At 37.6% G+C, this 26,435-nt stretch overlaps 1 protein-coding gene across 9 annotated transcripts in view; it reads left to right on the top strand.

Annotated features, from left to right (window-relative positions):
- The window catches only part of BIRC6 (baculoviral IAP repeat containing 6), a 238,238-nt gene that overhangs the window by 6,707 nt on the left and 205,096 nt on the right, over positions 1 to 26,435 (top strand). For all 9 annotated transcript variants that reach the window (XR_004521845.2, XM_033838758.2, XM_033838755.2 and 6 more), the window contains exons 2-3: positions 21,513 to 21,694; positions 23,789 to 23,926. Coding sequence is in view for 8 of the 9 variants with exons in the window: in XM_033838758.2 (XP_033694649.1) it covers positions 21,513 to 21,694; positions 23,789 to 23,926 (320 nt within the window). In the remaining variant the exon portion in view is untranslated. The remainder of the gene's footprint in view (positions 1 to 21,512; positions 21,695 to 23,788; positions 23,927 to 26,435) is intronic.

Genomic DNA, 26,435 nt, shown 5'->3' with positions numbered 1-26,435 from the left:
TTGGCTGTGCCGGGTCTTAGTTGTGGCATGCGGGACCTTTCATGGTGGCGCTTGGGCTCTTCGTTGTGGTGTGCAGGCTTCTCTCTAGTTGTGGCGTGCGGGTTTTCTCTTGTTGTGGCGCGTAGGCTCCAGGGTGCATGGGCTCTGTAGTTGTGGTGCGCGGGGTACAGAGCATGTGGGCTCTGTAGTTTGCGCCATTCAGGCTCTAGTTGAGGTGTGTGAGCTCAGTAGTTGTGGCACGTGGGCTTAGTTGCCCCGTAGCATGTGGGATCTTAGTTCCCTGACTAGGGATCGAACCCACATCCCCTGCATTGTAAGGCGGAATCTTTACCACTGGACCACCAGGGAAGTCCCTAAGACACTGACTTTGATTTGACTTGAGAAGTTTGTACAGTGATCATAAATGAGAAAAAAGATCATTGTACTCTACTCCAGTTGTAGTGAAGTTCAGATTGGGTGAATTTTAATCGATTGATTGATTGTCTGGTATGACGGCTTCTTGTTCAGACTTAGAACTCAGAGATACCTGTTCCAAGAAGTCTTGGAATATAGAAAACTAATTAGGTTAGCTTGCATAGTCCTCACGAAATGAATTTTATGGATGACACTCATATTTATCATCTCTTTAGAGGTGGAAAATATTTTTCTTACTACTTCTGAATTGGGCATGCATCAATTTGGGTAAAATGCAACATCTTCCTGTAGATCTCAGTTTTGGAAATTGTAAATGATACACATCACTTACTATGTCCTGACTAATTTTGGTGCATGAAGCCTTCCTAGTCTCCGTTATAAACATGGTATAGAGTTGGGGTTTCAGTAGCCTTTCAAGATAGTTGTCTTCTGGATACATCTGAGTTCCTTATAAAACTTAATTCGGCAAGTATCTTTGTGGGCTATGACTACGTACTTTGGCTCTGTTTCAGTTGACTGACTTTAGTAATGCTACAGAATGACCTATCTTATGTCAAAGATTTGGTGTTTTATTAACAAAACATTTTTCTGTAATTAATTAGAGTGAATTAATATTCTTAAAAAATATTTTGCTATGTTTTCAAGATTCTCTATATCTACCCAAATTTTTACATTTACCTCCCACATTTTCCTAGCTATTCAATGTTCAAAGATGGCTTGGCTCTAGGAAAGAATTTACCTAGTCTTTGTTTCAGTAGTGTTAGACTTATTAATGAGAGGCAGTATAAGAGATCAGCCTCTGGAACCAAATAGCTTGAGCTTTAGTCTTGGTTCTATTCGATCTTGAAGCTCATCAGGAAGATGAACATAATAATACTATCTACCTCATAAAGTGGTTGTGAGAATTAAAATGAGTCAACATATGTTAAACATATAGAATAGTGCCTGGTATATAGTATGTGCTCTGTAAGTTGTTCTTGTGGTAGCAGTGGCTGTTTGAAAGTTTGCTGAGTGTAGTAGATGTTTTTACTATAGATACTCTGTTGAAATTGCAGTGTTTTTTTCTTCCAGTTTGCCACGTATGTGGAAATGTGACCACTGAAATCGAATAGACATAAGAGCAGTAATTTTGTATTACAGGAGAGTAAAAAAAAATTATGTAAGTTAATTGATTTTGGACTTGAAATTGTTAAAAGAGCACAGTGATGTGAAGAGCTGGTTGATTGGTATTCATTTACACATTTATTGAACATGTGCTAGTCATGGGGGCACAAAATAATTAAGGCAACATTTTGACCTTTGAATGCATAGAGGAGGGAGTTTCTTCAACCTGAGCAGAATAGAGAAGGCTTCTCAAGGATGTTGCCTTTATGATTGGGTTGGGAAGATGACATAGTGGGAGGGATGATCATCTTAGGCTAAGGTACTTGGCTTATGCAGAGACATATTGGTCTTTAAAAGCATGGTGTAGGGACTTGCCTGGTGGTGCAGTAGTTAAGAATCAGCCTGCCAATGAAGGGGACACAGGTTTGAGCCCTGGTCCGGGAAGATCCCACATGCCGCGGAGCAACTCAGCTTGTGCACCACAGCTGCTGAGCCTGTGCTCTAGAGGCTGCGAGCCACAACTAGTGAGCCCACATGCCACAACTACTGAAGCCTGTGTGCCTAGAGCCCGTGCTCCACAACAAGAGAAGCCACCGCAGTGAGAAGCCTGCGCACTGCAATGAAGAGTAGCCCCGGGGCGTCCCTGGTGGCTCAGTGGTGGAGAGTCCACCTGCCGATGCAGGGGACACGGGTTCGTGCCCCGGTCCGGGAGGATTCCACATGCCGCGGAGCGGCTGGACCCGTGAGCCATGGCTGCTGAGCCTGCGCGTCCCGAGCCTGTGCTCCGCAACGGGAGAGGCCACACAGTGAGAGGTCTGCGTACTGCAAAAGAAAAAAAAAAAAAAGAGTAGCCCCGCTGGCAGCAACTAGAGAAAGGCCGCGTGAAACAACAAAGACCCAACGCAGCCAAAGAAACTAAATAAATAAATAAATAAATGCATGGTAAATTCAGGGAAGTTTTGGGGGGAAGAAGAGTTGGGGTTGGATGGTTAGAGTTGAAGCTGAGAGATTGGCAAAGACAAGAACGTAATATGTTTTGCTAAAAAGTTTGGAGTTGTTATCAATGGTAGGGAGCCATTGTAGGTTATGACAGAATCACAGTTGTTTTTTATTTATTCATTTATTTATTTTTAACATCTTTATTGGAGTATAATTCCTTTACAATGGTGTGTTAGTTTCTGCTTTATAACAAAGTGAATTAGTTATACATATACATATGTCCCCATATCTCTTCCCTCTTGCGTCTCCCTCCCTCCCACCCTCCCTATCCCACCCCTCTAGGTGGTCACAAAGCACCAAGCTGATCTCCCTGTGCTATGTGGCTGCTTCCCACTAGCTATCTATTTTACGTTTGGTAGTGTATATATGTCCATGCCACTCTCTCATTTCCTCCCAGCTTACCCTTTCCCCTCCCCATATCCTCAAGTCCATTCTCTATTAGCTCTGTGTCTTTATTCCCATCTTGCCCCTAGGTTCTTCATGCCTTTTTTTTTCCTTATTTTTCTTAGATTCCATATATATGTGTTAGCATACGGTATTTGTTTTTCAGAAAGAAAGATTCCAAGCTAATGCCCAGTTGTGAGAAGTGATGAGAGCTGCATCTAAGTTAGTTTGAGAGGTAGAAACAACATAATTTGGTGAATGTGGGGATGAGAGGGACTGACAAGGTGAAAATTACTCATACTTAGCTTTCTACTTTGGGTAGCTGGATGAATGAATTAACCTGAAGTACAAGAAGTACAAGAAGGTGTGGTGAGTAGCTTTTGTTGGCGAATGCTGAGGAGCAAGAGGGACATAGTGATTTCAGTTGTGTTACTTTTGAGGTTCTTGAAGGACATCCATGTAGAGATGTCCAGAAGACATTTGGAAATTCAGGGTTGAAGCTTGAAGATTTGGGAATACAGACTTGGAAGGCATTGGCATTTATAGACAAAGCCTAGTCTAGTGGTTAAGGATATTGGCTCCAGAGCCAGACTGAGTTCCAGTCTATGATTTATCACTTCCTAGCTGTGTCTTAGGCAAGATGCTTAACCTCTCTCTGCAATTCATAATTAGTACCTAACTCATTTGGTTTTTGGAAAGATATTAAGTAAACTAATGCATGTAGACATTGCTTGACCCACCATAAGCACTCAGTAAATGTTACTTTTTGTATTGGTGTTTTAAATTGTATAGTTCATTTCAACAGGTGTTGTGTTTGCCACATGGGGATATTAAGATGAATTGTAAGTCCACTCTCCTCCCAAATTTGGAAAGCTTTCTAAAAGCAGTGACACCTCAGTTGAGACTTGAAAGAAATGGAGTTAGCCAGGCAGAGGGAACAGCATGAGCAAGAGCAGAGGCATGCAGCAGGTAATATTTGTTATAAGCAGTTTGGTATTAGAGTGCAAAGCATGAGGAAGGGAATGATGGGATAGCCTGAGGATCTTGGACTTGGCCCTCCTGGGCTATGGCTCCCATATTTTTCAGTTGAAGAACTCCCAGTTTAAGGTAAAAAATGTAGGGCCCTATTATGATAGGTATGTTTTTAGTATTAGTTAATTGAGAAAATATTGCAAAAAGCTACTACTTTTAAGTAATTTTTATTTTAGACTTATTATTGTCTGTGTAATTTGAAAAATACTGCAGCACGTAATTTGAGCTTTCCTCCTTGCTGGCTTAACCTTGAAATTTTTATGGGGGGGAACAAGTCAGTTAATACTCTTCTACCTGCCCTCCGACTTCAAAAATTTTGTTGTTATCATCTTCTCACTTGGTCTTTGTGGGCTTGTTTAATGCCCTCTTTAGTATGTCTTTCCTGTCTTTCCGTGGGAGCATGGGAGGGAGCAGAGGTAAATGTGTGTGCATTATATCCTTGTTTAACTGGAAACCTGTAGTTGTAACCGTACTTAAGTTGTTGAACATTTGGAAATCTATCCTTAGGAATGTTCTCTATAACTATAGATAGAATATAAACAATAATAGATTTCTGTAATGGAGTAGGTAAAAATAGTGGGGAGGTCGTGGGAGGTACCTCTCTGATATGTGCATTGTACTGATCATAGCCTCATGCAAAGGTGGGTGCATTTGGCAAGACACTTCTCTGGGTTACCATCTCTAAAATGGGCTAATAATTCTTGCCCAGACTACTTCATTATGTGATATGATAATGAATGTAGAAATTCTTTGTAAATTGTACTTCAAATGTGAGGGATACAAAATAGTTAAGCCAAACTCCTTTGGTATAGAGAGGAGAAAATGGAGGTACAGATGACAAAAAGAATAAGTTATTTGCTATATAAAACAGTTTGTGACAAGGGCAGTGCTCCTAAAAACAAGTAATTGTGCTCTACTTGAGTATGTTAAATCAAGGATGTATTTTAGAGGAAATAAATATTCTTACTTTTTAGGGGAAATGATTGGAATGTTAGAGTAGGGCAGGTAGAAATGTGTTGTGATTTATCGTGGGCACCAGGAGTTTAAATCTTTATGATTTGTTTCTGTGCTTTTACATTGATTTATGTAGTTGGAGAGAGACAAGAAAGACTGGGGAGATAGCACAGGGCAGTGGTTCTCAGCCCCACTTGCTCATTAGAATCATCAGGAGAGCTTTTAAAAAACTATTCTGCTTGGGTCCCAGTATTCTCACTTAAGTGGCCTGGAATGGAGCCCAAGCATACTTAAAAAAATTTTTTTTTTCTTTAATTTTTAGAGCATGCCTGATGATTCTAATGGGCAGCCAGGTTTAGAGGTTCAAACTTCACCTAGAATCTTAAATGAGCAAGTTTATTTCATATGCCTGGGATGAATGAGAGACAAATTTTATTTGAATTGAATAGTATTGTATTTAGCCATAATTTTTTTTTTTTTGGTAAGAAAACCTCCCAAGTTAGTCTGCTAATAAAACCTACCCCACTGTATCTTTTTTTTAAAATATTTTAATTTAATTTAATTTTTATTTATTTATTTTTGGTTGCATTGGGTCTTCGTTGCTGCACACGGGCTTTCTCTAGTTGCGGCAAGCGGGGGCCACTCTTCATTGTGGTGTGTGGGTCTCTCATTGCAGTGGCCTCTTGTTGCGGAGCACAGGCTCTAGGCACGCAGGCTTCAGTAGTTGTGGCACATGGGCTCAGTAGTTGTGGCTCGTGGGCTCTAGAGCGCAGGCTCAGTCGTTGTGGCGAACGGGCCTAGTTGCTCCGTGGCATGTGGGATCCTCCCGGAGCAGGGCTCGAACCCGTGTCCCCTGCATTGGCAGGGGGATTCTTAACCACTGCGCCACCAGGGAAGTCCCCTCACTGTATCTTAAATTGTATTTAGTGTATATATAATGAAATATGCTTGTAAGCAACAGGAATATACCAAGGGCCAAATTCCTGTTGCTTTCTATTTTGTCCTTTTCTCATGTAATTCAGTTTTGTTTGATTTTTTGGAACCAGTTAAGTGCTCTGATTCTTTTTCACCAAAATGCCGCTATAGCAAGGACAGTGACCTCATACTCAGGGCAGAAGGAGGGCAGGGGAAATAGTGGCTACAGAGGGCAGAAATGGCTAGGATTATCTACCAGATCAACTGTTCCATGCCTCAAATGTCTTTGTTTCATGTTGTCTTAAGAAAAAAGCTAACTGTTAGAATGTTTCATTTTATCACATTATAGCTTAGTTTTTAAAAAATATTTTAATTAATGATTTATTTATTTAGGCTGTGCCGGGTCTTAGTTGTGGTACATGGGATCTTTGTTGTGGCATGTGGGCTTTTGGTTGTGCCATGTGAACTCTTAGTTGCAGCGTAGATGCGGGATCTAGTTCCCCCACCAGGGATCGAACCTGGGCCCCCTGCATTGGGAGCATGGAGTCTTACCCACTGAACCACCAGGGAAGTCCCAGTATAGCTTACTTTTAATCCATTAAAAAATTCTTCAAAACTATAGAAAATGATTCATTTATTCAAAAAAATTTACTGGGATTTCCCTGGTGGTGCAGTGGTTAAGAATCTGCCTGCTAATGCAGGGGACACAGGTTCGAGCCCCGGTCTCGGAAGATCCCACATGCCGCGGAGCAACTAAGCCCGCGTGCCACAACTACTGAGCCTGCACTCTAGAGCCTGCGAGCCACAGCTACTGAGCCCGCATGCCACAACTACTGAAGCCCGCATGCCTAGAGCCTGCTCTCCGCAACAAGAGAAGTCACCTCAAAGAGAAGCCTGCATACTGCAACGAAGACCCAACACAGACAAATAAATAAATAATTAAATTAAAAAAAAAAAAACCATTTACTGTGTGTCAAGCACTGGTGATACAGCAGTTAACAAAGTCCTTGCTCTCCTAGAGCTCATGGTTTAGTGGAAAGAGGTGTATTACACACCACACCACACCCCCCCACATACCCTATATCAAGTGGTGATAAATGCCATAAGATATCAAAACTGATGTGAGATGATGGTGGATAAATTTATGCTGTGTGGTGGTCTGGCGGGGTGGGGGTGGGGGTCTCTCTGTGATGGCACTTGAGCAAAGATCCCAGTGATGTGAGAGAGCAGCAAGGCAGATATCCAGGGGAAGTTTTTGTTGGCCTGTTAATTGCAGTATGCAAAAACAGCTGGGTGCATTTTCATCATATTTGGATGGAATTTGACTTGAACTGACTTAAAATGTAGGCTATGTGAAGAATGATGATGCGTGCCATCTATGTTAAACAGAAAATAGCAGTTTCAGATATGAGCTCCGAATAGAAATTCACAAGGTCACATGTTCCAAATTGTAGAATTATATTGATTTGTAGCTGAGTTGCTTCTCACATGGGCAACTTCCAGTGTAGCAACAGGAATTTATTTACAGATGGTTAGGGGTTCTCCTGTGCAATATCAGATAGGGAAGTTAGTCCCCAAATTTTACTTAATTATAGCCAGGTCAAAATCCTGAAGGAAGCATGTAACCTATATATCCCAGACTGGTTAAGAGATTTAACTGTGTCAAATTGAGTAACGTATATGAAAAGGGCCCCACAATTTCTTACAGTAGGTCCTTAAAGATTGAGTCCCATCCATGGAAATTTTTCAGTGGTGATTATGTTCTCAAAACTTTCTCAATTGATGTCAGATACTTAAGATTATTGTAAAAATAAGTGGTCTGGTGGTAGTTTTGGATAAAGTGAATAGGGAGAATTGGAACTTGGAACTCTTAATTCCAGTAATTCTGTATATTTCGGAGAACCGCTTCCATGTTTAGGTAGATCTGCCTAAATAATACTATCCCTGCTCTATATTTTATCCATTTGTTACTTTTTCTTCATGGCCTAGCCACTGAACTTTCCCAAACTTCCTTTGCTTTGCACCAAGTTCTCTTTTGTAGGAATACTCATTTTGGCTTTGAATAATACACTATACTAACAACTTCTGTTAAATGATTTTATTTTGGTAAATTTAAATAAATTTTAAGGGCTTTATAAGAACCTAACATTAATTTTGCACGCTCTTTATTGACCTTGAATGATATTTGTATGTTTGTATGTTATGGTAGACTATTTTAAGTATTGAAGTCTGATGATATCTCAGTGGACATGGACTTTTACAGTGAGTTGTGTCAGTTTGCAAAGATAATGTATTTCTGATAGTATTTTTAGAAGTTTTATAGGGATGCACATGGATGGTGTATTTTTAGAGTTGACTATTTCTTAATATGGGTATTAAAATTGATAACTAGTTAAAAAACCCTGCAATTTTCTTCCTTTGAAAATTTCCATTTTAAAAGTGATTTACCTTATTATAGGACATAGATAGACTAAGGGAAGGGGCAGTTACCTGTGGTTTCATTACCTAGAGATGGCCTGTCTTAGCATTTTGGTGTGTAACAGGTTCTTTTTGCCTTTTTCTATTATTTAATATATTTTTATAGAACTTGGATGGTAAGATATGTTATGAACTATTTCCCCCCTTTACTTTGTTAAAACTGTATTGTAAATATTTTCCTATGTCTTTATTCTTTTATATAATTTAAAAATAAATTTTGATTAATGATTATAATAAATGGCCTTTTATGTGTGTATACTAGTAATACATGCATAGATTCATGTAACCATCACCACAATCAGGGTACAGGGCAGTTTCAATACCTGAAAAGTTCCCTGTGGTATCCACTTTGGTGTCTGTTTGTAGTTAGCCTCCCCCCCCACAGCCCCAACCTTTGGTAATCACTGATCTGTTCTCTGTATTGTTAGTTTTGTCTTTTCTAGAATGTATGGAAATGGAACCCTACAGCATGCAACTTTAATTAATTAATTAATTAATGGCTGTGTTTGGTCTTTGTTGCTGCGCGCGGGCTTTCTCTAGTTGCAGCGAGTGGGGGCTACTCTTTGTTGCGGTGTGCAGGCTTCTCACCACGGTGGCTTCTCTTGTGGAGCATGGTCTTCAGTAGTTGTGGCACACGGGCTCACTAGTTGTGGCTCGTGGGCTCTAGAGCGCAGGCTCAGTAGTTGTGGCGCATGGGCTTAGTTGCTCCGTGGCATGTGGGATCTTCCCGGACCAGGGCTCGAACCCGTGACCCCTGCATTGGCAGGCGGATTCTTAACCACTGCACCACCAGGGAAACCCAGTATGTAACTTTTTTTTTTTTTTTTTTTGCCGTACGCGGGCCTCTCACTGTTGTGGCCTTTCCCGTTGCGGAGCACAGGCTCCGGACGCGCAGGCTCAGCGGCCATGGCTCACGGGCTCAGCCGCTCTGTGGCATGTGGGATCTTCCCGGACCGGGGCACGAACCCGTGTCCCCTGCATTGGCAGGCGAACTCTCAACCACTGTGCCACCAGGGAAGCCCCAGTATGTAACTTTTTGATACTGACTTGTTGCACAAAGCATAATGCCTGTGAGAATCATCGAGTTGTTGCATGTATCCATAGTTCATTCCTCTTTATTGCTAAATAGTATTCCACTATTTGAATGTATCACCATTTATTTAGTCAGTCAGTCTTGGGAGGACATGCTTTTGATAATTATGAATAGAGCTGTTATAAACACCTGAATACAAGTTTTTATGTGAATAAAGGTTTTATGTCTCTAGGGTAAATACATAGAAGTGGGATTGCAAGGCCATTTGGTAAGTGTATGTTTAACTTTATAAGAAGCTGTCAAACTAGTGTGGCTGTACCATTATGCATTTCCATTAGAAATTTTTGAGTTCCACTTGCTCTGCATCCTTGCCAGCATTTGGTATTGTCTCTATATTGTTAAGAAGTCAGTACTACCCAAAGCTGTTTACAGATTGCAATCCTTATCAAAATACCAATGACTTTTTTTTGTAGAAATAGAAAAATCCATCCTAAAATTTGTATGGAATCTCAAGGGACCCCAAATAGCCAACGCATTCTTGAAAAAAAAAAAAAAAAAAGAAAAATGTTGGAGGACTCACACTTGCTGATTTCAAAATTTATTACTACAGTGCTACAGTAATCAAAACAATGTGGTTCTGGCATAGACAGACATAAAGACTGATGGACTAATGAGCACAGAAGTAACCCCTTACATATGTGGTCAAATGATTTTTGACGAGGAGGCCAAGACCATCCAAAGGGGGAAAGGACGATCTCTTTAAGAAATAGTGCTGAGAAAACTGGATATCCACATGCAGAAGAATGAAGTTCGACCATTATACAATCATATACACCATAGTCAAACATATACAAAACACCATATACAAAAATTAACTCAAAATGGATCAAAGACTTGAGTGTAAGAGCTATAACTCTTAAGCTCTTAGAAGAAAACAAAGCAGAAAAGCTTCAAGATGTTGGATATGACAGTGATTTCTTGGATATGATACCAAAGGCACAGACACCCAGAGAATAAATAGACAAATTGGACTTCATCAAAATGAAAAACTTTTGCACATTGAAGGATACTATCAAGAGAATAAGAAGGCAGAACACAGAAGGGGAGAAAATATTTCCCAATCAGGTATCCAGAGATATAGCCAGATATATTTAGACAATTACAGAGAAGCAACTCAACAACAGCAAAAAACAAATAGCCTGGTTAAAGAATAAACAAAGGACTTAAATAGACATTTCTCCAAAGAAGATAAACAAATGACCAACAAGCACATGAAAGGATGCTCAGCATCATTAATCATTAGGGAAATGCAAATCAAACCCACAATGAGGTATCACTTCACACCCATTAGGATGGCTATTATCAAAAAAGAAAAAAGAAGAGTAAGTGTTGGCAAGGATATATAGAGATTGGAACCTTTTTTGCCATACTGGTAGGAATATAAAATGGTGCAGCCATTGTGGATAACAGTATGTGGTTTCTCAAATAATTAAAAATTACCATATGAACCTGCAATTCCACATTTGAGTAATACAGTTTCTCAAATAATTAAAAATTACTGTATGAACTTGAAATTCTACGTTTGAGTATTGGGTATAAAGAATTGAAAGCAGGATCTTGAAGAAACATTTGTATGCCATGTTCACAGTGGCATTATTCCCAGCTAGACAAGAAGTAGATGCCACCCAAGTGTCTATCAGTGGATGAATGGATAAACAAAATGTGGTGTATGTATACAATGAAATATTAGCCTTAAAAAGGGAGGAAATTCTGACACATGCTACATCATGGATGAACCTTGAAGATGTTATGCTCAGTGAAATAAGCCAGTCACAAAAGAACAAATACTGTATGATGCCACTTACGTGAGGTACTTAGTCAATTTCATAGAGACAGAAGAAAGTAGAATAGTGGTTGCCAGGTTCTATAGGGATGGAGGTGGGGAGTTAGTGTCAATGGTTATAGAGTTTCAGTATTGCAAGATGGAAAGAGTTCTGTGGATGGATGGTGGTGATGGTTGCAAAACATGAATGTACTTAATGCCACTGAACTTTACACTTAGAAATGGTTAAAATGGTAAGTTTTATGTAATGTATAATTTACCACAATTAAAAATATCATTTAAAAAAATCAGATGGTTATGTTTATGCAGTTCTGTCTCTGGATTCTGTTCTGTTCCATAGATCTAATGTGTCTATACATTTTCCAGTAGCACACATTCTTGTGGTAATATAAGTTTTATAGCAGGTCTTAAAGTCATATAATGTGATTTGTCCAGCTTTATTCTTTATCAAAATTGTTTTGGCTATTCCAGTTCCTTTGCCTTTTCAAATTATTTTGGACTCAGTTTATCTATATCTCAAAACTCCTGCTGGGATTTTGATTGAAATTGCATTAAATTTATAGAGGACATCTTTGCTATGTTGACTCTTCCATTCTGTGACCATGGTTTTATTTAGCTCTTCTTTGATTTCTTTCACTGGTCATTTGTACGTTTCAGCATACATATTCTGTATACCTTTTGTTAGATATATATCTAAGTATTTTATTTTATGTTTTTAGAGCTCTTGTAGACTGTTAATTTGGGGGGTGAATTTTGGTTTCAGATTGATCATTGCTAGTATATAGAAATACAGTTGTTTGATTTTTGTGTATTGACTTTGTTCAGTGAAACCTTGCCCAACTCGTTAGCTCTAGGAGTTTTTGTTTGTTTTTTAGATTCTTTGGGATTTCTACATAGGTAATCATGTTATCTGTGAATAGGGACAGTTTGATTTCTTCCTTTCTAATCTGTCTGGTTCCCCGTTTCTTATTGCAGTGGCTAGATCTTCCATCATGATATTGCATAGGAGTGGTGAGAGTGTAATATCCTTGTCCTGTTCGTGATCTTAGGGGGAAAGTGTTCAGTCTTTTACCATTAAGTGTTTGATAGTGGTAGACTTCCTGTAGTCATCCTTTATCAGATTGGGGAAATTACCTTTTAATTTGCTGAGGGCTTTTTTTTTTTTTTTAAATCATGAAAAGATGTATTTTGCCAAATGCATCTGCTGAGTTGATTATGTGGTTTTTCTTCTTTAAGCAATTATCATGATAGCTTACATTGATTGATTTTTGAATATTGAACCAGTTTTGCATCCCTGGGATAACCCTACTTGGTCCTGGTGTATTGTCATTTTTATATATTGCTAAACTCCATTTGCTTTTATTTTGTTGAGGATTTTTGCATCAATCTGCGTGAGGAATAATGGTATGCAGTTTCTCTTTTTGTACTGTCTTTTTCTAGTTTTGATATCAGGTTAAATCTGGCCTCATAAAATGAGTTTGGAAGTGTTCCCTCTTCTTCTGTTTCCTGAAAGAGATTGTGTAGAATTGGTGTTACTTTTTAAGTTCTCCAGAGAAATCAGGTAAGCCTGGAGATTTCTTTGAAAAGTTTTAAACTGTGAATTCACTTTCCTTAATTTAGATGATCTGTTTCATTTTGGATAATTTGGTAGTTTGTGGTTTTTAAGGAATCTCACTAATGTTTCAAAATTTATGTGTATAGATCTACCTGTATTATTCCTCAGTTATCTTCTTAACATTTGTAGTGTCAAATTTATTTATTTTGATGACCTAAGTTGTCAGATTTATGTGCATAGAGATGTTCATAGTATTATTTATCTTTCGATGTCTACAGAATCTGTCGTCTAGCTCCTCTTTCATTCCTGATATTATTGGTAATTTATGTCTTCTTTTTTTTTCTTTGTCAGTCTTGCTACAGCTTTATAAATTTCATTGATCTTTTCAAAGAACTCGTTTTTGCTTATATTGATTTTCTGTGTTGTTTTTCTATTTTCACTTCCACTGATTTCTGCTATTATCTTTATTGTTTCTTTTCTTTTGCTTGTTTTGCTCTTTTTCTGGTTTTCTTAAGTAGGAAGCTTAGGTTATTGATTTAAGGCCTTCTTCCCCACCCCAGTATAAGCGTTCAATTCCTATAAATTTTACTCTAATCACTGTTTTAGCTTCTTTTTGTTTTTAAAAATTATTTATTTAATTTTTGGCTGTATCGGGTCTCAGTTGCAGCATGTGGGTTCCTCGTTGTGGTGCATGGGCTTCTCTCTAGTTGTGGCACGCAGGCTCTCTAGTTGTGGCCTGCGTGCTCAGTAGTTGTGGCATGAGGGCTTAGTTGCCCTGTGGCATGTGGGATCTTAGTTCCCCGACCAGGGATTGAACCCACGTCCCCTGCATTGGAAGACGGATTCTTAACCACTGGACCACCAGGGAAGTCCCTGTTTTAGCTTCATGTGACGTTTTGATATTATATTTTCATTTTCATTCTTTTTTTTTTTTTGGCTGTGCTGCAGCTTGTGGGATATCAGTTCCCCAACAGGGATTGAACCCAGGCCACGGCAGTGAAAGCACCGAATCCCAACCACTAGAGCATGGGGAACTGAACTCCCTCATTTTCATTCTTTTAAAAATGTTTAGACTTCTTCATCGACCTAAAGATTATTTAGAAGTATGTTGTTTAATTTACAAGTATTTAGAGGTTTCCCATTATATTTCTGTTACTGATTTCTACTTAAATCCATTATGGTCAGAGAACATACCTTTTGTTTGTTTGTTTGTTTTATTGAAGTATAGTTGTTTTACAACATTGTGTTAATTTCTGCTGTACACTGAAGTGATTCAGTTATACATATATACATTCTTTTTTTAAATATTCTTTTCCATTATGGTTTATCATAGGATACTGAATATAGTTTCCCATGCTGTACAGTAGGACCTTGTTATTTATCCATTCTGTATACAATAGCTAACATCTGCTGACCCCATCCCTCCCCCAATCCCCTTCCTCTTGGCAACCACAAGTCTGTTTTCTGTGTCCATGAGTCTGTTTCTGTTTTGTACATAGGTTCATTTGTGTCATATTTTAGATTTCACATATAAGTGATATCATATGGTATTTTGTCTTTCTCTTTTTGACTTACTTCACTTAGTATGATAATCTCTAGTTGCATCCCTGTTGCTGCAAATGACATTATTTTGTTCTTTTTATTTGCTGAGTAGTATTTGATTGTATATATGTACCACATCTTCTTTATCCATTCATCTTTTGCTGGACATTTAGGTTGTTTTCGTGTTTTGGCTATTGTGAATAGTGCTGCTGTGAACATAGGGGTGCATGTATCTTTTTGAATAATTTTTGTCTGGATATATGTCCAGGAGTGGGATTGCTGAATCATATGGTAATTATGTTTTTAGTCTTTTGAGGAACCTCCATACTGTTTTCCCTAGTGGCTGCACCAACTTACATTCCCACCAACAGTGTAGGAGGGTTCCCTTTTCTCCATACCCTCTCCAGCATTTGTTATTTGTAGACTTTTTAATGATGGCCATTATGACCAGTGTGAGGTGGTACCTCATTGTAGTTTTGATTTGCATTTCTCTAATAATTAGTGATGTTGAATATCTTTTTATGTGCTTGTTGGCCATCTGTATTTCTTCTTTGGAGAAATGTCTATTAAGGTCTTCTGCCCATTTTTCGATTGGGTTGTATGAGCTACTTGTATATTTTGGAGATTAAGCCCTTGTCTGTCACATCATTTGCTAATATTTTCTCCTAGTTCATAGGTTGTCTTTTTGTTTTGTTTATGGTTTCCTTTGCTGTGCAAAAGCCTATAAGTTTGATTAGGTCCCGTTTGTTTATTTTCACTTTTATTTCTGTTGCCTTGGGAGACTGACCTAAGAAAACATTGGTATGATTTATTTCAGAGAATGTTTTCCCTATGATCTTTTCTAGGAGTTTTATGGTGTCATGTCTTATATTTGTCTTTAAGCCATTTTGAGTTTATTTTTGTGTGTGGTGTGAGGGTGTGTTCTAACTTCATTGATTTACATGTGGCCATCCAACTTTCCCAATACCACTTGCTGAAGAGACTGTCTTTTTCGCATTGTATATTCTTACATCCTTTGTTGAAGATTAATTGACCCGGAGGTGTATGGGTTTATTTCTGGGCTCTCAGAGAACATACTTTTAACTTCACTTCTTGTATATTAAGGTCTGTCTTATGATCCAGGATATGATATGTCTTGATTAATATTCAGTGTGCATCTGAAATGAATGTGCATTCTACTGTTGATAGGTGGAATATTTTTAAAATGTCATGGGTTGATGGTACTGTTTTTTTTTTTTTGATGGTACTGTTTTCTATCTACTAGTTCTGTTAACTACTGAAAGTTGAAGTCTTCCACTGTAATTATGGATGCCTATTTCTCCCTTCAGTTCTGTTAATTTTTGCTGAATGTATTTTGAAGTTCTCCTATGTGTATATATATTTAGGATTGCTTTTTGTTCTTCATGAACTGACCCTTTTATCATGTAATGTCCTCATTTATTCCTGGTGATTTTCTTTGTTATGATCATTGGCTGATCTAAATATAACTATTCCATCTTTCTATGATAACATTTGCATGATATATCTTTTTTCCATCCTTTTACCCTTTTAGAATGGTAAAAGTTTCTTGTAGACATCATAGAATTGGCTTGTGTGTGTTTAAATTCAGTTTATCTTTTCATTGGCATACTTAGGCCATTTATGTTTAATGTAGTTGTTGATATTTTGATTTAGATACTCCAGTTGATTATTTATTTGTTTCCTCTTTTTTCCTTTATTTTTTCTTTCTGCTTTTTTTGGCTTGATTTTTTTTTTAAACTTATCTATTGCTTTTGCCTAATTATTTGTATGTGCTTTTGTAGTTACTTGAAGGATTGCAATATACATACTTTTCTCAGTCTATTTAGAGTCAGTATTTTACCACTTTATTTATTTATTTATTTAGGGAACTTTATTTACTCATGGCTGTGTTGGGTCTTCGTTGTTGCGTGGGCTTTCTTTAGTTGCAGCGAGCAGGGGCTACTCTTCATTGCAGTGCATGGGTTTCTCATTGTGGTGGATTCCCTTATTGTGGAGCATGGGCTGTAGGCACATGGGCTTCAGTAGTTGTGGCACGAGGGCTCAGTAGTTGTGGCTCTCGGGATTTAGAGCACAGACTCAGTAATTGTGGTGCACAGGCTTAGTTGCTCCACGACATGTGGGATCTTCCCGAACCAGGGCTCAAACCTATGTCCCCTGCATTGGCAGGCGGATTCTTAACCACTGCGCCACCAGGGAAGCCCTATTTTACCACTTTAAGTGGCATATAGAAACCATACCGCCCTATTGTACCCTTCTCTCTTTTAAGTTATGGTTGACTTACTTATTACATATATGTGACATTGAAGACCCCCAGGCATTGTAGTAATTTTTGCTTTCAGTTGTCAAATATATTTTAAAGAACTGAGGTGAAGAATCATCACTTACATTTACCCAGATATTTACCATTTCTGTTGCTCTTCCCTCATTCTTTTTTTTTTTCTAATATTTATTTAGTTATTTATTTTATTTTATTTTTGGCTGTGTTGGGTCTTCGTTTCTGTGCGAGGGCTTTCTCTAGTTGTGGCAAGCGGGGGCCACTCTTCATCGTGGTGCACGGGCCTCTCACTATCGCGGCCTCTCTTGTTGTGGAGCACAGGCTCCAGACGCGCAGGCTCAGTAGTTGTGGCTCACGGGCCTAGTTGCTCTGCGGTATATGGGATCTTCCCAGACCAGGGCTCGAACCCGTGTTCCCTGCATTGGCAGGCAGATTCTCAACCACTGTGCCACCAGGGAAGCCCTCTTCCCTCATTCTTGATACTCTAAGTTTATTTCTGAATAGTTTCCCTTCTCTTTGATGAACTTCCTTTTGTGATTCTTTTTGAGCAGGTTTGCTGGCAGAATTTCCCTTTAGTGTTCCCTCATCTGAGCATGTCTTTATTTCACCTTCATTCCTGATGGATATTTTTGTTGAATATAGAATTTCTTTTTTCAGTATTTTAAAAATGGTTCAATTCCTAACAAACCCCATGGCTTTTAATGATAAATGTGCTTTTATTGTAATTATTACTTGCTTGTACGTAACATATCCTCTGGTTGCTTTCAAGATTTTTCTATGTTAGGTTTCAGCAGCTTATTGTGTCTGGCTGTGAATTTTTAACCTACTATTTTTGTGAAATTTCCCCTGCCCCAAAAGAAAATCTGTACTAATGCAAGTCATTAGTGTCAGTCAGGAGTCTGCAAACTATGGCCTGCCACCTCGGTAGCTCTCAACCTGTTTCCTGATTTTGCAAATAAAATGCTACTGGAACACATATATACCCGTTTATTTACATGTTGCTTTTGCACTACAGTGGCAGAGTTGAGTAATTGTGAGAAAGACCATATGTATTGTGAGGCCTTAAATAGTTACTATCTGACCTTTTTATAAGAAGCTTGCTGATCTCTGGTATAGTTGGAGGAAATTTGAGTGTTTCTTCTATTAAAATTTTCTGCTTGAATTTCTTTTTAAACTTTATCCTGTAGGATTCAAAGTCATTTTACAAGTATCTTCTATAGAAAATTCTAAGAAGGTGTAACATGTCGTAGAGGGTAGGTGTAAGAGTTTTTCCCCTGTATTTAAAAGCCAAAAATGACTTTTTAGCCAACTTTTCTTGAAAATTTAAACATTAGTTAAGCATGACTTACCTTTCTTTGAGAAATTTATTTTCAGACATTTTAAACTCAGAAGGCAAACAAAATAAATTTCTATTAAATAACTAACTTATGCCAAAATGGGACTTAAGTTTTTTAAAGGTAAACTTGGGAGGTTTAGTTTAAGTACAGGTTATAAGTTTTTTATTTTTTATAAACTTATTTATTTTTGGCTGAATTGGGTCTTCGTTGCTGCGTGCAGGCTTTCTCTAGTTGGGGCGAGTAGGGGCTACTCTTTGTTGTGGTGCACGGGCTTCTCATTGTGGTGGCTTCTCTTGTTGTGGAGCACGGGCTCTAGGCGTGTGGGCTTCAGTAGTTGTGGCATGTGGGCTCAGTAGTTGTGGCGCATGGGCTTAGTTCCTCCACGGCATGTGGGATCTTCCTGGACCAGGGCTCGAACCCATGTCCCCTGCATTGGCAGGTGGATTCTTAACCACTGCACCACCAGAGAAGTCCTGTAAGTTTTTTGTTAATGTTATTTGCAGCATTAAAATTTATCAACAGTGTTGCATAGTAATACTACTAAAACCATGGAACAAAGCAATATGAATAAATGTATAACTTAAGAGACAATTTCATACAAACCTTTGAAAAGATGTTTTCTTACTGAGTGACACATCCTGGCTTGAACATAGGTTTCTTGGTTTCATCTCTTTTATGAAACTTTATGCACTTAAAATTGTTATTCTTATAACTAAAAATAAATGTCTATTGTTACCTCTCACTGTGAAACTTGTGCTTGTTTTTTTGCTGTACAAATACTCAGTTCTGGGTCAGACTTAAGCACACATGGATTTCATTTTTATCCCAAGTTAGAGAATTTGTGTCTTCGGTCTTATTTCTTGTTAGGTAAGAAAAGACATGCCCAAACATGTTAGAAGGTGAAAAGTTCCATAAAATATTCTTTGTTCATTGCAGGATATTTTTTCTTCACAGAAATCTAAAACTTGTTTAGGGCCAGATGTAAATTAAATCTTGAGCATACTATCAGCCTACATTAGCAAAGCTCTTTTTCTCGAAATAAAGTTCTCAGGCTGAGTAAAAGATTCAGAGAAAGAGTTTGTGTGGTGGGTTGTACAATTCATGTGCACATGGGACCTCAGATTGTGACCTCATTTAGAAATAGGGTCTTTGCTAATGTAATTAGTGAAGATGAGGTCACACGAACTCAAAGAGCCTTTGGGGTAGTATGGCTGATAATAAGTTTACTGTCTTTCTGGTGTGTAGTACAGCAAGTCACTGCTTACAAATGGCCTTCTGTAACTTAGGTCAAAAAATCGGGAATGGACTCATCTGAATAAACACGGTTCTACTACATGCTACTCTGTGGGCCTGGAAAACCTCTGAAGAAATTGCCAATAAGGCTGCTTGGTCACTGTGCATTACTTTGAGGGCTAATATTGTATAGTATAAGAAGTTCCAAAAAAGTGTTGACTTTTTTTTGTCAAGATCTATTGAGGAATTTCTAGTGACATTATATGGAATTCTAGGGTTGCATGGAAACCCAGTTGAAAAGCTTTGCGTAGATTCTCACATTTTATACCTCTCTGGGAAAGTTTTCACAAAATAATGGTTTTTACAGTTCCTTACCTAATTACCTATCCCTAAAACAATAAAACAGAATTCGTAGTTTTGGTTTTAAAAATTTTATAGTTATGTGTGGGGGGCATGGCACATATGGGAAATCTCTGCCTTCTGCTCAATTTTGCTGTGAACCTAAAACTGCTGTAAAAAAAGGATAGTCTATTTAAAAAAATTATAGTTAATGAGTTTTGAAACTATCTTTACAAGTTCTTACATAATTTTACTCTCAGTTCCTATAATGTGTATGATTTCTTGTGATTTTACCTAGAGATCAAAAGTGCTAGGTCAATATTCCTGTTTTATTGTATTACAGAGGTTATTTTCCTATATGCTAACATATATTTCAAATCAAAAGATCTGGGAATGAACTATAGAAATTCCATGAATTTTTCTTGGTTTTATGTAGATAATGAATTAGTTCCTAGTCAGTTACATAATGTCTCCAGGAGCTTGAGAGAGCTGTAATAATCTGGGATTAAGAAAGCCAATCCTAATATTAATTGATTATAACATGTTTTATAGTTGTCCTATAGGTTGATGAGTAGGACCCTGATTTATCTCCTCTTTTCTGCTTTTGTATCACTAGGCAATAATCGTACTACTATCAGGAATGTTCTGTAGCGTCGTGGTGGGGGTTTAGAATAAGGTATACTGGCGGCAGGATTGCTTGCTTCCAGAGAAGTTTCTTCATTAGTGCAATAAAATTTCATAGTTGATCATTCTTTCAAGTCTTTTTTACAGAGACTCTGTATTCACAGGAGAATACTTAACATTAGTCTCCTTATAAATCCCTTATAAATTAAAATGTATAAATTGATGTTATCTTTTCCAATATTTTTTGGTATTTAAAGCTTCTGTGTTTTACTGTCTTTTGTAATACTTCTTGAAATTCTACTCTAATTTATTCTGAGAAATTTTATTTCTGTTAAAATACTCTTCTGAAATTGATTTAGTGGAAACTTCAGGGGACATTGATTGTCAGTGATAGTTGACTGTTTTTTCAGTGGTAGTTGAACTAGAGACTTTACTAGTTCTCTTAGCTTAGGTTATAACCATTCTCCATAATTTTATCTCAGATATAAAAGCCCTAAAGAACTTTTGAGGTAGTTACCTAAAAACTGTCCACATTGACTTTATGCTTAATGACTTTTGGAAAAAAGATGTAAAGAAAATATTGAGTATTTATTTTAATTGAAGTATAGTTGATTTACAATGTTGTACAGTATTGAATATTTAAAAAATTTTTCCAAACACTTTATTTTGAAGTTGTGTAGTACAAAGAACTTCTCTACACCTTTTACCCAGTTCCACTAATTTTTTTAAATTTATATATTTTATTTTTTTAAATTTATTTTTGGCCACGTTGGGTCTTTGTTGCTGCGTGCCGGCTTTCTCTAGTTGCGTGAGTGGGGGCTACTCTTCATTGCGGTGCACGGGTTTCTCATTGCGGTGGCTTCTCTTGTTGCGGAGAACAGGCTATAGGCACACGGGCTTCTGTAGTTGTGGCTCGCGGGCTCTAGAGCACAGGCTCAGTAGTTGTGGTGCATGGGCTTAGTTGCTCCGCGGCATGTGGGATCTTCCCCGACCAGGGCTCGAACCCGTGTGCCCTGCATTGGCAGGCAGATTCTTAACCACTGTGACACCAGGGAAACCCCCAGTTTCACTAATTTTAATTTTAAATCTTTTACCACATTTTCTTATCATCCCCTCACACATACATACATATTACTTTTGCTCTCTTGTGAATAGGTTGCGTATATCATGTTCCTTTACCCTTTACTATTTCCATGTGTATTTCTAAGAATAATGATATTCTCTTATAACAGCAATATAGTTTTCAAGTTCTGATAATTTCATATTGTTACTTTAAGCTACAGTACATATTCCAATTTATCAGTTCTAATGTCCTTTAGAGCATTTTTTTTCAGTCAAAGATTATTATATTTAGTTGCCATGTAAACATTTATTTTAAATGAACTATTGGCCTTAAAATCTTAAGTGTTGAATTTTTGTTCTTTTAACAGCTAAACCAGGTGGACAGGTGAAATGTCAGTATATTTCTGCTGTGGATAAAGTTATTTTTGTGGATGATTATGCAGTAGGGTGTAGAAAGGACCTTAATGGAATCTTGTTGTTAGACACTGCTCTGCAAACTCCAGTTTCAAAGCAGGATGATGTGGTTCAGCTTGAATTACCTGTCACAGAGGTAAGTTGAAATAAGTATCAATATGCTTTTCTACTTAATGTAGTTTCAGACTTACTAGCTGTTAAATGAAATTAGGTTGTCCTTTGAGAATATTATATATGTATCCCTATAAAAACAAAGAAGTATGAACTGTACAGGTTATACCACTGTAACAGAGGCCCCAAAATACAGTGGCTTAAACAGGATAGTTTCTTTCCAGTAACAGTACTGGGCTAAGTTATAGGGACAGCTTTGTTTACCTCAACACCTGGCTTCCATTTCCTGAGTCCAAGACAGCTGCTTCAAGTCTCATTACTTCTGTCTTAAGGAAAAGGTGGGCAGAAGGCCAGGGGAGCACACTAGTATTACCCACCCTCTTTCTCTCCTTTTCCTTTCACCTACTTCCCTCATCCTCTCCTTCCTTCTCTTCCCCTCCATCATTTTTCTTGTTCTCTTTTACAAACTCTTTCATATATGCCCTTTTCATATTTACTCCATTGGCTAGAATTCAGTCACATGGCCACATTAAGCTGAGGTGGTTCTTTTTTCTTTAATATTAAAAAAAGAAGGAATAAATAGTAATTGACAACCAGTAATCTTTGCTATGTATCATGTTTCTTAACAATTCCAGTTTAAAATTTTAGCTATATGTATTTTTCTGTGTTACATATTCATTACTTAATTTGTAAGTCTACCCTAACTTAAATCCTTTTGTGTGAGTTGATGTTCATATCATGTAATTTGAAAGTACATTTTTCCGATTTACCAGATTTTAAATCATCTCAGAATATAAAAGATTATAATGCTGTACACGCTAATAAAGTGAGATATTATTTGTCTTCATCCCAGTTGTTGATTATTAATTGTTTTGCATTTGGCAGACTGATATGATTAATTCATAAAAATCAATATAGCATATTTCCCATTTTTAGGACATGAAAAGTGTTAATGTGTGAATTTTAAGTGCAGTTTAAATGTTTTATTCCCTCTTTGGAAGGCTTTTTGTAAAAAAAAAGTACCAATGTATATCTACTTAGATTTCATATTTACTGTCATATCACAGTCATCTAGTATATGTTAATATTGAAAGCATGTTGCTAAAGGTTTGAGTTCTGAAAACAGAGTAGCCATCTTTTTGTCATCAGAATATCTGGATCTGGGGGCATGTCTAAAATCTTTGGACAGAGAATTAATTAGTTCTACTTGTACTGAACATTTTTTCCTCTCCTACTTTAAGGAAGTTAGACCATGTGATATATTAATAAAGGATATACATCGTAGCCTACAATGAAGGATGGTATCAAACTGTTGGGTTTTAAAAGGAACTACAGAATTACAATAAAATAGTTGAACATGTATATGAAATGGACCGTCAAGTCAATATTTTTCCTACTACTCTGACCTAAATGCTAGATATTTAGCCAGCTTCTGCCACCTCCTCCACCTTGCCAGCTCATAATATCTGTAGCTGGTTTTCTTTCTTTCTGCATAAATAATTACAGCTCTCTTGTTCACGTAATATTGTTTGTAGTCCTTCCACCATCCCAGGCATCCTTTCCTGCATCACACTAGTTTGTTACTGTCTTGCCTAAAGAATGGGGTCCTGGGTTTGGTTGGATTAGTGTGGATGTGTTCTTTTCCATATATTGCCCAAATATTTCTGTTAACGTAGTTCATATTGAATATGTGGGTAACAATGCAAAGGGCTTTTTTTTTATTACCTGCTGACTTAGTGAGTGACCCCTCTTATGGTTTTGCATAGTTTGAGTATTTAAAGCTCATTGGAGCACTTTACATTTATGTCTTTACATTTTTATCTCTTTTACTTTTGTTCATGGTTTCAGCTTAGCCAGTTTTTTCTATCTTGCTTTGGCTTATAAAAGCTTCTATGTACTAAAACTTTACTATGTGGTACTACACTGAATACGTTGCTTTATCTCATTTAATTTTGTAACAGCCCTTCAAGTCATTATTTGATTTAACTAAGTTTGTTTAAAAAACGTAAAAGTAGGAAGCTTTAGTATAGTACCTATCAGAATTAAAATATTTGTATAAGAATCTGAATTTAACATTTTTGGTTGTGGTTAATTTTTTGTGATCATCTCTTTTATTTAGGCACAACAGCTCTTATCTGCATGTTTAGAAAAGGTAGATATTTCTAGTACGGAGGGTTATGATTTGTTCGTCACACAGCTCAAAGATGGTTTGAAAAATACATCTCATGAGACTGCAGCAAACCACAAAGTTGCTAAGGTAAGAAGTTAAAAAAAAATTACTTTGGGGTTGTAGTAGAAAGAACACCTCTATACTTTTGCCTTTCTCTGTCCTCCCCACACTGATGACTAAGGATGTCTGTGGGAGATGGTGCTTTGAATTAAATCCTTGGATATATTTCATTAATTTTTCTGTGTTTTTCTTTTAACATCTTTCCTAAGTTGTAAATATAGTACATATACAATTTTTATATTGAAGGTATAAAAGGTAGAAGGTAAAAGCTATTTTCCTAAAAATAACTTTTGTATCTATAAATATCTTTTTTTCTCGAGTACAGTTGAAATTATACTAAAATATTGTGATGTACTGTCTTAGTCTGTTTGGGCTGCTATAACGGAATACCACCGACTGAGTGATATTTCTTCTGGTGAAGTCCTTCTTCCTGGGTCATAGCTGGTACCTTCTCACTGTGTCCTTACATGGTGGAAAAGGGAAGGGATCTCTCTGGAACCTCTTTTATAAAGAGGACTCCACCCTCATGACTTAAGTACCTCCCAAAGGCCCTACTTACTAATAACCCTCCCCTTTGGGGGTTAGAATTTCAACAGGTGAATTTTGGGGGGACACAAACATTCAAATTATAGCATATACCATGCTTTTTTTCATTGAAGGATGTATCTTGAGTATCTTTTTGTATCAGTCCTCATAGATCATCTGTATTCTTCCTAATACTTACATTGAAGTTTATTTTTATAGATTTACCATGATTTTATGAACCCTTATTCCATTGATGGGACATTTTTATTTAGTAAAACAGAAATCATACTGTGTATTTCAACAGAGAGAATTTATTGTAAGGAATTGACGTAATATGTGTATGAGAACTGAAAAAGCGAAAAGGAAACCCTGAGGTAATACACAGATGGTAACTATGGGAATCAGCACTCACCTCAGTCTGAAGGAACAAGAGGTTAGGATTTTTAGAACCTAGATACTTAAAAACTTAGAGAATAGGCCCCATGGGTCTGGGACTCAGACTTCTGAGGAGGAGATGTTATCCAGTAGGTACCTCAGGAGCTTGGAGATTGGAACTTGATGAACTGAGCCTCAGATTTCTGAAGAGAGATGCTACTAGGCTAATGTTAGTGTCTCTGAGGGAGCTCTGTGAAACTGGTCCTGGGAATGCTAAGAAAACAAAACAAAAAACCTCTAAAGACCAGAAGAATCAACTGCTGCCACCAGGTCCTTCGCTAAAACAATATTGATGGTAATGACGAGTAATAGCAAGGAGCAAGTCTTTCTCCCCTCATCGTGCTTTCCAGTTTCCATCCTGTGTTCCTTTTGTCAGAACTTAACAGCCAGGAAACTGGTTGGCAAAGAAGAAATAATAGTTTACAGAATCCCAGCCCAAACATGATGGAGAAGAAAGAAAAGGGTAGGTTTGGACCCGAGAGACAGTAGTTTAATAACTGGCACATGCCACTCCTTTGGCCACTCTGCATCTCCATACATACCATCTATATGTGTTTGAACTTTCATACAACAAAAATATTATGCTTTTACTTAACAAGACATACTGTTCCTTTTTACAAATGAAGATATTCTCTCCCCGTCCCCAGAACAGACACAAAGTTCCAGCAGATATTTTATCCATCCCTAGGTGATACTAACTACTCCTAAAATTTATAGTTTCAAGCGTTTAGGTAACAGAACCGTGCTACCTAAAGACTAAATTAACTACAACAAAAATTCTTACGTGAAATAATGTATCTCTCTGTGTCTGTATCTATCTAAATATATATCCATCTATCATTTATGTATAAGGGAAGAAAATATATATAGTTGCTGTATCCCTCAGTTCTATAATGGTCTGTAATATCAAGAGGATATATTTGATATTTACAGCCTCTTTCTTCTCCTACCTATTCCGTATTCCCTTTGTCCTCAGCCAGCACCTCAACTGGTCAGGTGTCTTTACATGGTCAGGTGACTCAAGGCTTCACTCTTGCAGGATCCAAATCTTCTGTGGTACTGTGTTAAGTTGTAATTGTCCTTTCACTGTTACTATTAGATGTGGAAGAGTTTAGAGGCACCCTAGAGAGTCTCCTGGATTGTAATTAAGTTCTCCTTGCTCCTGTGATTTAGCATCAATCCAATTTCCCTGTGTTTGTCAGTTTTCCTCATACCAACCAGTAGAATAACCACCTTCTTTGCCTGATGATTCAGTGACAAGAGGAACCCAAAATTGCTGGGTAGCAGTATCAATACCTAATTCAATGGAACCATTGTACCCTTGGTGGAACATTCCTTCCTTGACACAAGACCTCTAGAGCCTAAAGCTTAAAAAAAAAAAGTCTGTGAATGGATTATTACGTATAATAGCAACCCTGCTAGGAGAAGCTGTGTCATGTGTTTTTTGCCGGTTGAAAGCATACACATAATCCTGTAAGGTAGAACTCCAGACTTTCAGACGTCTCTCTCAGTTAGTACTGAAGATGAGTCTTTGGTAAGGCATCACACCTTTCTGTCAGGTCAGCTCCTTCTGTAT

This window comes from Tursiops truncatus, chromosome 14 (genome assembly GCF_011762595.2).
Source record: "Tursiops truncatus isolate mTurTru1 chromosome 14, mTurTru1.mat.Y, whole genome shotgun sequence".
Lineage (NCBI taxonomy): Eukaryota > Metazoa > Chordata > Mammalia > Artiodactyla > Delphinidae > Tursiops > Tursiops truncatus.
This window is presented reverse-complemented; position numbering and strand designations above follow the sequence as displayed.